Source organism: Momordica charantia (assembly GCF_013281855.1).
Source record: "Momordica charantia cultivar OHB3-1 chromosome 6 unlocalized genomic scaffold, Mcharantia_2.0 BLBB01000006.1, whole genome shotgun sequence".
Taxonomy (NCBI): domain Eukaryota; kingdom Viridiplantae; phylum Streptophyta; class Magnoliopsida; order Cucurbitales; family Cucurbitaceae; genus Momordica; species Momordica charantia.
The window spans coordinates 23,452,595-23,467,681 of NW_028275164.1; the positions used below are offsets into that span (position 1 = coordinate 23,452,595).

Consider the following 15,087-nt stretch of genomic DNA (forward strand, 5'->3'; position numbering starts at 1 on the left):
AATCTTGCTGAAAGTGTAAGAATATTGGATTTCTAAAGCAGTTCATGGCCCATTCGAACCGGGTCAAATTTAAACCGACTGAAACTGAATCCATCTGTACAGTCAGCCATTTAATCTGCACGCGTGAATACACCACGTCATATTTCTATTAAATCTAACCTATTTTTTAACGGCGAAAATTAAATTGTAACCAATTTTAAAATGCAGGACTAAATCTTTACTTTTAATTGTTAAAAGGATAAATGTATTTTTAATCCTTTTTTTTGAAGATAAGGTAGGATTTTGATTTTGCCGTGCCTTGCATAACCGTGGGACCATACGTGGCCCGGTAAACCGTCGACATGTTGGAAACTACTTTGTTACACCCGATAATTTTTTTAGGATTTAGGATTTTTCTTCTTTGCCCATAAAATATTCTAAGGAACCATTTTAAAATGGAAAAATATTGCAAAATACATATCTTTAATTAAACTACAGAATTCGAATAATTTCCACCACAAATATTCGTTAAAATTACAACAATTTATAAGTTTATAGTATAATTACAACCATTTCGAATGTTTAGTTTTATTGACCTTTATAGTTGTGCGAGAGTTTTAAATGTAACGCGGTCGTTTTAGTTTAGGGGTGATTAATTTGTTGGAGTGTTCAAAAGATCCGAAAAAATTAAAGCAGCCCAATACAATTGTTTTTCCCCTTTTCTGGGTTGGGTTATTGAAAATTAATTTAAGTTACATTGAGTTCAATGTTTTTGGAAACTTAGATTGGTTTGATTTAGTTTTTGGATGATCCATTTAGTTGAACCAACTTCAACCCAACCCAATCTATGTGTAATATATAATCATAAATTTTTAAATTTGAACTTAGACTTAAAGATTCAAGTTCATTTCCATTTCTAATCCAAAATTGATTTTGAGTTGAAACCAAATCCAAATCATATGAGATTGGATTAACTGTTGAGAATTATTTTTGGTTAGTCCAATTTTTTAAACACATATTTAAAAGCTACCTACCTCAACGACAAAACTATATAAGCTATGAGTTAATTTTGATTGAAATATGATATAGAACCAATCCAAACTCAATTCAACCTAATTTTTATGGGTTAGTCTGGGTTACCTTCATAAGTTACAAAGGTTTATTTGGTTGTATGAGTCTAAGAAACCAAACGATTAGGTCAAAATCCAATCCACGAACACCTAAATGTTGTACATTTTTTCAAAGTATCACTAAAATATTTATAACAATGTGTCTTAAATAGCCAACATGAGCACAACTCACAGTTAAGGCATCTTATTTCCTTCCAGGGAGGTCCGAACCCCAATCCTACCTTTATTTTACTAAAAAAACATGTCTTAAATTGCAATGATTTTATTAAGGGTAAATTGCAAAAACCACCCCTGAACGCTATAATAATTGTTGCAAATACACTCACAAACTTTTAATTGCAAAAATTAAACCCTTCCACTTAAATAATGGTTCAAATTAAATCTCTGTGTTAGATAGGTTAACCTTTAAAATAAAGTCGTTCATTAAGTTAGAGAATCACGCCTAACAAACAAAAATCTTTCCTGGAGAGAGGGAGAAAACGAAGAGTTTTCAAGATTTTTAGATGAAAACAAAGGCAAAATCAATTTTTAAACAAGATCACTACTTGGATTCCAGTTTCAATCGTAATATATATGTTCAGCTTGGGAGTGTTCATGGTAAGTAATACAGAATCAAGTATCATTTTCTTACATTTTCTCCTTTTCATAAGTTTGGTTGTAGAGTTTTGAACGCAGCTGAGTTTTGATATTTTCCTTTTCAATTTTATTGTTAAGTCACTTGATATTATAGAAAAAATGGAGATGAAAAGTTGCTGAAATTTTTGTGTGAGTTCGCTTATGGAGGTTCATACGTGGAAGTAGATGAAACCATTCTTATTATTATTATTTTTTTCTATAGAAGAAACCTCACCAAATTAGTTTCTGTTGGTTGGCGCCTTGACATTGTTTATGTACGATTCTTGTTGTTCAAGTTGAATTAATTTTGTTTGAGAAAAATGTGAAACCTGTATTTTGAAAAAAAATTTTAATGATAAATTCCTCTTACGAAGGAATGAACTGTAATTTTACTATCGATGGATCGAGAAACTTCTCATGCAAGATTCAATGCTTTAGACGTTCTTGAAATTTTTTAGTTGAATTTTAGTCTTGCTTTATTATTTTATTTCCAATACCTCTATAGAGTACTCAACCCATTCGTCAGTTGCTAAATTTTGAGTTCTTAATAATTAGGTCACTTTGTCTTTCAATTTCTTCTTAATTTTTTTTTCACCGATTAGTGCAAATGCAAGATGTATCTTATTTAGTGAACTTAATGCAGATTATTGTAAAGTAGTTTAATCTTGAAAACAAGTTAAATAGTCATTGTTGTGTGCACTATATTTTTTCTTGAGACTTCAGGATATTTTTTTTTAACTTATATCAATTTAAAGGAATGTATGAAGAGAGCATCATTTTTTTTAACTTATGTCAATTTAAAGGAATGTATGAGGAGATCTATGGTTTTGTTTTGAAGCAACGCATGTGGAGATCTATGGTTTGTTTTGAGACAAATATACATACTTCTAAATATAGGTTGCATATAAATTTTGAGTTCTATCCACACTTAGTAAACAAGGAACTATTCTGATTAGATCTTCTCAATTCCTCACAGTAATCCCATAGCTTGGCATATTGCATCTCAATTGTGCCTTCAAGCTTACGCATTGCAATCTTTCTTGCTCTATATGCTTGATGCCTTGAGATGTTAATATTAAAGTCCTTCCTCACAAGATCTACAATTGCTTTCCAATCCATGTCTAGTTGAGCCCTAAATCTGTAAAAGTAGTGCTCAATGTCACAATCGCACCTTTTCAAAGCAGCTCGAGCGATTGTGCGGCACTTGCTCTAGCTCAAACGAGCAAGTCAGCCAGGAAAAATTGTAAGTTGCGGACAATCTCGGTCGTGGGTCTAGCCTCCGCTCACGTTTTAGGAGAAAATTGGTTTTAGAAAACGTGAGAGAGAAAAACAGTTGAAAACATCTTTAAAACAAGCATTGTAGACATTGGATGCAAGAAAGCTTTGATTGCAAGAAAGTATACAACACTTGGTCGGGGGTAGGTTTGATGACTACTTGGTCCCCCTAAGGTACATTATAAGACATTTTTGGTGTGGCAGGTGTAGACGTCCTAAGTGGCGAGGAGTCACTCGGTGGCCTACAGGGCCCGTGTGAACTCCAATTGGCTTGGAATTTGGCGTGCTTACATATCTTACTAATACACACCTAGTTCCAAAGCCGCTCGGCCAAATTCCACCTACAACCCCAAAAACCCGATACAAGAAAATTACACTAGAAAGCTTTAAAGACATGAAAGGAAAGCGAGTGGTGAGGATGGTTTGGACATGCGGCCATGGGTAACACACCCTGGACAAGCAAGCCAACTGGCCGTTGCATGCTTATTGGTTGTATTTCTAGCGTAGGACTGTGTACTATATAATGACTTAATTCAGTTCATACATTCATCTTGTCTGTTAGAGGCATACAACCTCCAATTGCACCCATCTTGACATCTCACTATAACATTTCCAGGTTCATTTTTCTGGTAAATCAATTCATGTCCAAATCGTACATAATATTCTCTTATTGCATCTCTCAATTTAGTTAATGTTTCAAATTTCATCCCTAATATAAATTCTATGTTATCCTTCAACATAGAAGGATGGAACTCAACATACTTTTGTGATCCCTCGACAACATCATCATCAGAATTGAATGGGTGAGTTTAGGTCTAAAGGAACCACATTCAGAATTACACAATTCGTCATCCTCTAAATATAAACCTATACCACCATCCCCTAAGTTTAACCCCACACTATCAAACTTTTCATTAAACAATTCATCATCATCCTCTCCATTATAATCAAGGTTTAGTAGCTCTCCTAAGTGCATTCCTCTATCGCTACTACCACAAATATCGTCTAATTCTAAACTATTATGTGACTCTTTTATGGCAATAGGTGTTTTTGCAATCACTTCAACACCCACAAAGCTTTCTCCTTCATCGAAAATATTGCTAGGGTTCTCTACATATATATGTAGTATTTTCTTATGAGCAACGCAATTTAACATGTCGAAAAGATTCCTATCTGGCTATAAAAGTCTTAATCCTCTATCAAAATCCATATCTAGAATTAAAAAGTATATTTTATTCCAATCTAATGCATTTACCTCTCTCAGTGTTTCTTCAATTTCAGGGACATGGACATCATATAAGAACTACAATTTTATGTATCAACCCTCCTGTATATGATGTTCTGTCATTATAAATAAATCGACCTCCATGATGTAAATATATTGTGAAAAGATATTCTCCCATCTGACCAACATGCTAAAAAAATCATCTACGTAACCAAAATCATAAAAAAAAACCCACTAAAGTTGAGTTTACTTTAAAAAAAAATTACCTCTATTGGTTTTCCTGAGTCTTCTTTTAAGAACTTCATCAGTTATGGAAGACCTAACATATAATAAATAAGCATTCATTAATTATTGTTATATGAGGTTTCTTCTATAAAAAAACAATGATTTCATCTATTTTCACATATGAACCTCCATAAGCGAATACACAAAAAAACTTCTCCATGTTTGCTATAATATCAAGTGACTTAACAATAAAATTGAAAAGGAAAAGATCAAAACTCAGCTGCATTCAAGACTCTACGGCCAAACATATGAAAAGGAGAAAATTTAAGAAGATGATACTCGATTCTGTATTACTTACCATTGAACACTCCCAAGCCGATTATATATATTATGATCAAAACTGGAATCCAAGTAGTTATCTTGTTTAAAATCGATTTTGTCTATCTTCGTTTAGAAATCTTGAAAACTCTTTGTTTTCTCCCTTCCTCGCATGATTCTCTAACTTAAATGAATAACTTTATTTTATTTTTCTTTTTATTTTTTAAAACATCAGTTTGTTTTTTAAAGGAGAACTTAGGTTAACCTAACTAACAGAGAGGTTTAATTTGAATCATTATTTAAGTTGGACGGTTTAATTTTTCGGGTGTATTTGCAACAACTATTATAGTTTAGGGTCGTTTTTGCAATTTACCATTTTATTAATTTTCAAGAAAATTGTTCAAATTCAAGGTCCATGGGTTTATATAACAATCTATAATTAATAGTTAAAATGTGGTTTTTTTTTATAGAATTTCAAGATGTGGTTTTTTGCCCTTTTCCTTTTTAAAAATAAATGGATGATTAATTATAAATTATCTTTCACTTTGATAAAATTCTTATATTTTAAAAAAGTTGAACTTCATTCTATTTAGTTTAATTTTTGGAGGACTTATTTTAGTTTTATTGTTTAACGTCGTTCATAAAATATATGGAACACCCAATATTAATCCACTATCAAGCTTTTTGAAAGAAATTATGAAGAATTTTTCGGAAGAATCATATGGAAATAAGATAGGAAATGAAAGACCTTTCATTTCTAATAAGTAAGACTACAATCTCTAATCAAATTCACCCATAAGGCAAACTTATTGTTGAACCTTAAACCGAAAAAGTAAAGAACCTAAAAGAAACCCACAAACAAACAAGAAAAGCTAGAATTGAGCGTTACAATTCCAGAACAGACAAAACTACAGACATTATTAATTAAACATTATTTAATTATTCCATCAAAGATACTAAATTAGCACTGGAAGCCGTTTGGAAGATTCTTGTTGCAGGCATTGAGGAGCAGGCTGAGGGAGAGGGGTATGTTGAGGTTGTTGCCCAAAACATTGGCTTTAATGGCAGTGCAAAGGCAAACAGCAGCTTCAAGATCCGCGAGGCCATTGATCAGACTGCAGCACGGAGTCACCGGCGGGTGGCCAATGGAAACATTGACAAGACCACCGAGCAATTTGGCACAGACGCCGAGTTTAAGAGTATTTTTGGGGCATTTCTTTCCTTGCTCGGGTGAAGGCGTGGGGTGGGGGTGGGACGGAGCGTAGCAGTCGTTGCAGGCAGTGACGAGCGAGAGGAGGAGATTGAGAGAGAGGAGAAAGGCGAGAGAGGCCGTAGCTTTGGAAGCCATAGTTTGAAGAGGGGAACGAATTAGCTCTTGAAATTTAAAAGGAAATGAAGAAGCTAATTCTGAGCTGAGGGTGTGGTGGGAGAATTGGGAGAAGGGTAGGGTTTTTATAGGGTTTGAAGGAGAACGTGGCGTCCAAGGATTAGCAAAACTCATAAAAGAACTCCATCATCTCACCCATATGACTGCTCTTAGGATTTTAGCTGGCTCGGAAGTTCTGCCAAAGTTTTGGAACCTTGTGACATGGGGACTCACAATTTCCATTTTTAAATTTTCCTCTAACTAACTTGAAAGGTTGACGAGATCCAGATTTTCGGTGGAAATAAAATTTCATATTGATTGAAAATGAGATGAGCAAGAAATCAATTTACGAGAGTATCTATAATTTATAAATGGTTGATATGAAATATAATGAGAAGAAAATATACCTTTTTAGCTGTTGAAATTATGTTGGGTTTGCGAGGAGTATAAACAAGGTCTCACGTCCTCCCTCTCTTCTTCATTAAGTAATCTTTGTAACATATTATTGAGTAACGTTATGGGCTCGCTTATGTGGTCTATTTGGTTGGAAAGGAACAACCGAATTTTTATGATTCCTTTAAATCTGCCTTTCACCTTTGAGAGGATATAAAGGTCTTAACCTCAACATGGTCTTTGAAATCAAACCTCTTTTGTAACTATGATATCTTCACCATTTCCTTCAAAAGGAGTTCTTTCATATACCCTCCTTCTTGTAATTTTTACATTTGTCACATACTCTTTTGAAACCTCGGTAACTTTTACAAGAAAAAAAAAATCATAATATAGAAGAGAGAACAATATATGGTTCATGACTTCATGTGGTAAATCTTGTGTTCACCTTTGTAGAAAAAAAGTGCAAGTGTTAAAGAATAATATTTTAAATCATTAAATTTATCTCTAACCTATACATTTTTAGTTTAATTATTTTTGGTGGGATGTCTTTCTATAAATAACAAAGATATACGGTAATTATGATGGTTGGTAACATAATTTTTCAACTATTTTCTATTTAAACTTTTTATATGTAATAACTCCTCAGAATTAATAGTTGCATCTATTTAATCTATAATTTTTTAGAAAAAATAAATTACATCTATTAACTTTTAATCTGTAATTTTATGTCGTAGCTCCTGCCACTAACAATAATACAAACTAAATGATTATATTTCTTAAGTAAATGTTAGTTAAATTTAGTTGGTAACAGTAGATAAATGGGTTGAAAAGATGCGCAACTCGATATTATAGGGTGACATAATCTATAAAAAAAACTTTGATAAGTTGCTTAAAGAAATCAAGAATATGTTAAAGATGGTATATCATAAAATAAATAAATTAGAGATTGCTCTTTGTATTTTGATTTTTACAATATAATGTTATTTCATTTTAATTGGAGACATGTGTACCACTTCCAAATGTACGAATTTTTAATTGAAAGGCAAAACATTTCCATGAAATGAACCAATGATTTGTGAGAAACATATAGAAATAATAACCACCCTGACTTCGACATTGAACACTTAAGATTCCAATTTTTTCAAAAAAAAAAAAAAGAAAAAGAAAAAAAAAACACTTAAGATTCCAAATTACAAGATTCTAATATTAAATTACAAAAATTATAACAAACAAATAAATGTAATTACATAGAAGGGCAGAGCGAGAAAGTAAAGAGGAATAATGCTGTCTTAGATGATAAAAAATTATATTAACAAGTTAAAGGTTTTAAATTAAAAGATCATATAAAAATGTAGAACGAAAGTTTTTGCTCCTCCATAAATTTGTTTTTCTACCGAACAACTACTTAGTTTTTACCAATATAAGCATTCATAATTCAACCGTTAAAATATATGATTCATTATCTAGAGTTTAAAAGTTCAATCTTCCATCCCCTGCCTCTACTATACTAAAAAGACTATTCTAAAAAGTTTTTTTATATATAATAATAAATTACCTAGTTTATGTCTTCAATTCTATAAAGTTTAATTTAGATTTATAAATTTTCAATTTTGATTCTAACAATATTATTGTTAACCACATCCGACAAGTTGATTGAATGATAAATGAGTGGTTTGACATGATATGCTAGAAGAGAGTAGATTAATTGGATAAAATAAATTTTGGTTGGCCAAAAAATTGGAGCACAAGCAAACGGGATAAATTTTAAACAAAAAATTATAAATTTGATCTACTTCATTATGTCACGTCACGCTAAATCATCATATATCTATTGCAACCATTAATTTTTCAAGATCTCAAGGTCTTGTTTTCTTGACCACAAAACGATCTCCTGACAAAGTTCCAATTTAAAAAGGAAAAATTGCAGCTCACACCCCTGTTAAACTATATAATTCTTACCATTTAACTCTAAAATTTTTAATTGGGAGAATTATATACATCTCCTAATTAAAATCATGATACTATTACTATAAAATCCTATGTTATAACTCTAAATTGCAACAATTTCATAAATTTGAGAGTTTAACTACAATGATTTATTGGATTTTTTGATTAACAAATCATATGGTTTGAGTTTAGTTGTAATAATATTTTGAGTCTAAAAACAAACAATAGAGAAAGTAGAGAGAGATTCTCTCCCTGCTTCATCCGAATGCCACACTACTGCCAACTTCCAAGATGATGCATCATAAAGAAGAAAGAGTCCAAAGCATCAGACCAACAGAAGAACTAACCACAGCAATGTCATCCTATAAGAAATTGGGCTTTACAGATCTTTCTCTATGTCGTTGAACCAAGACTCCATAGCTTGGTTAAATGCCTCCTTCACAACCCTCATGGCGTCCCCCAGAACTAATCGATTTTTCCAAGAACGGAGATACAAAATGACTACTTTCTCTGGATGAAAAAAACCTCGAACCAAAGAGGATGTTGGATTTTGTGCCCTTAGCTCGTGTATTTGTAATTAATAAACAATTTATTTTTTTCAATACAGAGTTATTTTTTTGCATTACTCGTATTCCAATAAACTAAGATCCAATGTTATTTCATCTAACTTAACCGTATATATTTGACATACAATATATATTTAATATACAAGGTATATATTTGATATACAATTAATATACAGTATATATTCGGTATACGAGTGGATAATGTTCCAGCAAAAACCTAAATGATCTATATTACATATGGATAAGGTTGAGTACCTTATCCTGGTAACACTGTGGATACGACCCGCTTTGTAATAATGACAAACGACTCCATCCAGATCGTTTATGTGGAGACATGTGAGTGGAGGTATCCTACACAATATACTTAGGTACGGGAATGAAAAACTCGCAAAGAATCAAGATACAATTACCTCAAATAATGATCTTGATCTGCTCTCTTTGTGTGTTGTCAACGCCTCGAGCCATCACCTCAAATCTTCCATAAAACCCTTTGAAAATCGGCTGAAGAATCAAACCCCACGGCTCGAAAAAACCCTAAAATATGAAACTGCACTGCTTATAACATCGATATAGCGCCATGACACTACGGACGAAAAAAAGTTTGCACGTGCCCCATTGGGACACCGCTACGATGCTGCCCCCCAACGCCTTTGTTGGGTTTTATTCACATTCCTTCAGCCTTGGTGCAGCCTCCTCGGCCATTCTGGCCTAGCACTCCACTACACCTGTTTTCATCCCTTTTCGTCTCGACACATTCCGACTCATCCCTAGCTTGTTTCAACGTTGATTTGGCTCCACCAATCCCAACAATTTCAATTGGAACAATTATTTGTCCTCTAAACTCAATTATTTGTCCTCTAAACTCACCTTAACTTTTCATTAAGACCGAATCATTGTAAGTAACTTTATTGCTTGTTTTATTAATGATTACATTTAATTGCAACAATTTTATAAGTCGAAAAGTATAATTACAACAATTTTGAATGTTTAGTTTTAATAACCCTTATAATTGTGAGAGTTTTAATTGTAACTGTTATCGAGGGAAAATTGAGATTCCACGTGTCAATCGTCATTAGCTCATCAAAACATGTGGGTTGGGTGAAAGAAGAACCATTAAAGATTGAGCGAACCGGACCTAATCCCTAGCACATTTGGATATCTCGCGTACAAATGGATAGCTAGCTGCAGCTAGGGTGCTGACACCCTATACCCAAACTATGATACGCCTTGTAAGATTACCCAGAGTGTTGTCACGCACCACATCTGCATCACAGAAGGGAAAAGAGGATGTCGGTGGTACCCACGAACCCCGAGTGCAGCATACCACCTCTCTGTGTCTGCCTCACACAAAAAACCCCTCACTCCATATATATAAAGAAAAGAGAGCAACCCTAATCGAGGTAAGTCGTCCCCCTTACACATCTCCTTTTGAGAATTCGACACACACCGTTAAGCAAAATCTCAACCCTCGAGATTACTGCCATTTTGCTCTATTTGCTCCATACTTGTCTACTCCTAAAACTTGAATTCAACAGTAAGCATCAAAGTTCATTGGGTAGATCACCATGTCGATACTAGATTTTAATTATGTACAGAAAATAGAGACCTTAGAGATGAAGGTATCCGTGGCACCTACGTAACACTGATGTGGCACTTGCCCATAAATTGGCATCAACAACAACCTCCCGTATAGTCGCTATGGGTGGTTCATTGTGCTTCTTGCTACTTACTGTTTTTTTTTCTCAAGACTTCTGTTTAATTTTTGTCTTTTACATCATCAACACCAATTAATCAATTTAACAATCTTTTTGAGAGAAGTTATAAAAGAAATTTTGGAAGAATTATGGAAATAAGATAGGAAATGATATAGGTCCATTTCTAATCAGTAAAACTACAATCACTAATCAAATTCAGCAATAGGCAAACTTATTGTTGACCCTTAAACCGAAAAGTAAAAGAACCCAAAAGAAACCCACAAACAAACAAGCAAAGCTAGAATTAAGTGTTACAATTCAAAAATAGACAAAGCAAAAAACAGCAGACATTAATTAAACATTATTGAATTATTCAATCAAAGGTACTAAATTAACACTGGAAGCCGTTTGGAAGATTCTTGTTGCAGACATTGAGGAGCAAGCTGAGGGAGAGGGGGATGTTGAGGTTGTTGCCCAAAACATTGGCTTTAATGGCAGTGCAAAGGCAAACAGCAGCTTCAAGATCGGCGAGACCATTGATCAGACTGCAGCACGGAGTCACCGGTGGGTGGCCAATGGTAACATCGACAAGACCGCCGAGCAATTTGGCACAGACGCCAAGTTTAAGAGTGTTTTTGGGGCATTTCTTTCCTTGCTCGGGTGAAGGCGTGGGGTGGGGGTGGGACGGAGCGTAGCAGTCGTTGCAGGCAGCGATGAGCGAGAGGAGGAGATTGAGAGAGAGGAGGAAGGCGAGAGAGGCTATAGCTTTGGAAGCCATAGTTTGAAGAGGGGAATGAATTAGCTCTTGAAACTTAAAGGAAATGAAGAAGCTAATTCTCAGCTGAGAGTGTGGTGGGAGAATTGGGAGAAGGGTAGGATTTTATAGGGTTTGAAGGAGAACGTGGCGTCCAAGGATTAGCAAAACTTATAAAATGATTTTGTAAAAAAATAATAATAACTCCATCACTCATTTGTTTGCTTTTAGGATTTTAGCTGGCATATAATTTGAAGAAGCTCGGAAGTTCTGGCAAAATTTTGGATTTTTATGACATGCATGGGAACTCACAATTTTCCGTTTTTTCTTTAACTAAACCTGAAAGTTGACATAATCATCTTGATTTTCGGTGTGAATGAAATCTCATATTGATGATTGGAAACTCATAGATCTAAAACGTAAATAGTTGATGTGAAATGAGGATAAATGGGATTGTTACCACTCAAGTTTGCTAGGTTCAACCATGATTTAACATGGTACCATAGATAGAGATCTAGAGTTTGAAGTTAAAATTTTATACGATATTGTTTCCTTTATCCCCATGTTTCTAATAGTTAAGTGTTAAATCTTGAGTTAGTACATGAACTCAACAAGAATGGTTGAATAAGGCTCACAGCTTTGCTTTTAGTTTTACGTCAAAAATATCTCATATCAGTGAAGATAATTGTCCCTATTTATATATTATGGATCATGCTCTTTCCTAGTTAATATAGAACTTTGTTTGCATTCCTCTTACAAACTTAATATAAGTTTACCTCTCCGAACTTATAACTTTGAGTTTAGGTAGTGCAACGATCGATGTAACAATTTTTGTCTGTTAGATGCCTTTATTGGATGAGATCCAAAAATAAATACCAATATAGTAAGCTTGTTTGTGACACATCTAATTAGTGTTGAGTTGAGTTTAAAACTTTATATAACAATCCCCAAACTTGAATAGTTATATATTTAGCTTCTAAATTTTAAAATATTTTAATAACTTTTAACTAATTTTGTCATATGGTAGTTTGTACAATTAACAATTCTAATTAAATTTATCAAGATGGTGCTTTTAAAGAAATTTCAAAGATATTTTAAAACTCTTCATAAAAAAGATATGTTCCAAAATATAAGATTGTCCTTATTGTGTTTAAAGTAATTGGTAAAGTAATTTATAGTGAGCTTTTGAAGTAAGTTTGTGTCGTCCAAGTCACGTCTGGTGGTAGATTCATAGTCTTTTTGGAATATTAAACACCACATTGAGAAAATGTCTGTCAGATTCCGTCACAAAATTAAATTCCATAATTCTCGAATTATATACACCGATTCTAGATGTGGTTGACCAATCATTTCCTTTACTAAAAGAAAAATACTAATTCCTTTTTTTCTCTTTCTTTTTTGAAGGAAGAAAAATACTAACTCCTATCTATGCAACCCCGGGGTGGATCTACGATATACTATTATATAACAAACTATTGATGTAAAAAAAGGAAAATAATAAAACCATTCGGATCTTCTGTTTTGTTAAAAAATTTCTACTCACTTATATATATGTATATTTACAAAATTCGAAATATAATTGTTTTTAGGGCCAAGTACATTTTTGGTCCATGAGATTTGAGGTAGATGTCTATTTATTTCCTAAAGTTTCAAAATGAACATTTTTTGTCTAACGTTTGAGGTAGGTGTCTACCTGGTCGCTAAAGTTTCAAAATGAATATTTTTGGTCTTTAAGGTGTCAACTTGATCTCTGAAGTTTTAAAATAAACATTTTTTGTCCTTGAAATTTGAAAAATAGTTCTTCCTGAATTTTTTCACTGTTAATTAACTAATATTAAAATGACGTGGCGAATTGCAATTAAATTATTTATTGTAGCTGCTCATGTGGCAAATTATATTAATTAAATAATATATATAGGTGATACTACTTTCTCTCTTCTCTCCTCATCTCTTCGTCTCTCTTTCTCCTACCCTTTTCCAACGACCACCGCGTCTTTTCTGTCGCTGTCCGTCATTCATACTGGACATATATCATTTAATTAATATAATTTGCCACATTAGCAACTACAATAAATAATTTAATTTCAATTTGCCGCCTCATTTTAATATTAGTTAATTAACACTAAAAAAAATCAGGGACTATTTAGAAGTATTTCTCAAACTTCAAGGAGCAAAAATGTTCATTTTTAAAATTTAGGGACCAATTAGAGACCTACCTCAAATCCGGATGAAATGAAACTCCATAGACCAAAAATGTATTTTGTGCTTGTTTTTATTTCTTTATATAAATATGTCTATTAAGAAAAGAAAAATATGTATATATTGCTTTTATTCCTTAAAAATATATATAAATAAGAATTTCTATTTAAGAAAAGGAAAAAATAAAAAATATATATCGATAATGGCGCAGTATCTTACTGTTTTGAACTTTGAGAGATTATAGTCAAATTTATATATATTTATGGTGTCTCTGGTTTAATTATTGCTAGCAAAGTTTTTTTTAATCAAATTTTTCGAAATTCAATTGTTTTTCTATGTAGTGTTTTATTTAAATTTTGTATAGTCTAAACAAGTCGACAATTTAAAAAATTGAGGTTATTTTGAATATAATAGTTAATAAAAAAAAATTCTAAACACAAATATTCTGTGATCCGCCGCTATATGCAAAAGTGGAATCAATTTCATTTTAGTTAAATGTCGTTGATGTGTGGATTTTGACCCTCCGGCTCGCACACACCAAACTCAATGAAAAGGGAATCGATACCTGCAAAATCAAACCGATCTAAACCGGTGTGACCTTACCTTGCTTAAGTTAGCGAGGGAGAGTTGAGAAAATAATTAGCTAAGGATTAGTCACCTACCCCCTCAAGGTTGGATCTCACTGCTACTTATAGTCGTGAAGATGATTCCAGAACCTCCGTAGTCAAACCCTAATTCGAGGTTGCAGGGCCCGAGGGATCATAGATTGTAGGCGGGAGAAACTTGGCAACTTCTCGTTCCTAATGTCAATCTTGAAATCTTTATTACCGGTCTCTGTCATATAATGCAATGATAAGCAAGTTACAAAAAGCCATGTTCTTAATAGACTGCAGTTAGTTGAAAATTAGTAAACGAATAACATCGTAAAGCTTTTTTATTCATTCCAACATAAATGTGTACAACTTCATACATATGATGAGATGAGTGATATAAAAACAAACTTCAAACATATGACGAGTGTACAACTCCACTGTTATTTCTAGTCATCTGCAACCAAACAGAAAAACAAAGTTACCAACTTTTCCACAAATAGAACTTCATAATTGAAAATTCTGCACTTACCAAAATGTTGATTGCATTTTTTACCTCCGGTATGAGATCAAGTACAATCAAATATAAGCATGAAAAAATATATAGATTAATGAACTTTGGTCATACTAATTAATAAGAAATTGTTATTTTGTAATGATACCAATTTCTACCTAAGCAGAAGAGAAAATTCCCGAAGTCAAGAAAGCAAAAATAAAAACAAGAAAAGACGTGGTCACTTAACCTTCTCTGAAACTTATGACTTTCCAGTGGTGACCATTATACAAAATACAAAAAACCAAGGTCAAAGAA

At 33.0% G+C, this 15,087-nt stretch overlaps 1 protein-coding gene and 1 pseudogene across 1 annotated transcript; both read right to left on the bottom strand.

Annotated features, from left to right (window-relative positions):
- Window positions 1-5,502: 5,502 nt before the first annotated feature.
- On the bottom strand, window positions 5,503-6,173 carry LOC111021979 (14 kDa proline-rich protein DC2.15 pseudogene; annotated as a pseudogene).
- Window positions 6,174-10,889: 4,716 nt separating this feature from the next.
- Window positions 10,890-11,600, bottom strand: LOC111021978 (14 kDa proline-rich protein DC2.15). Its single transcript, XM_022299124.2, has one exon. It carries the CDS (start codon window positions 11,509-11,511, stop codon window positions 11,125-11,127), a length of 387 nt encoding a protein of 128 aa, XP_022154816.1. The 5' UTR covers window positions 11,512-11,600; the 3' UTR covers window positions 10,890-11,124.
- Between the last annotated feature and the right edge of the window lie 3,487 nt (window positions 11,601-15,087).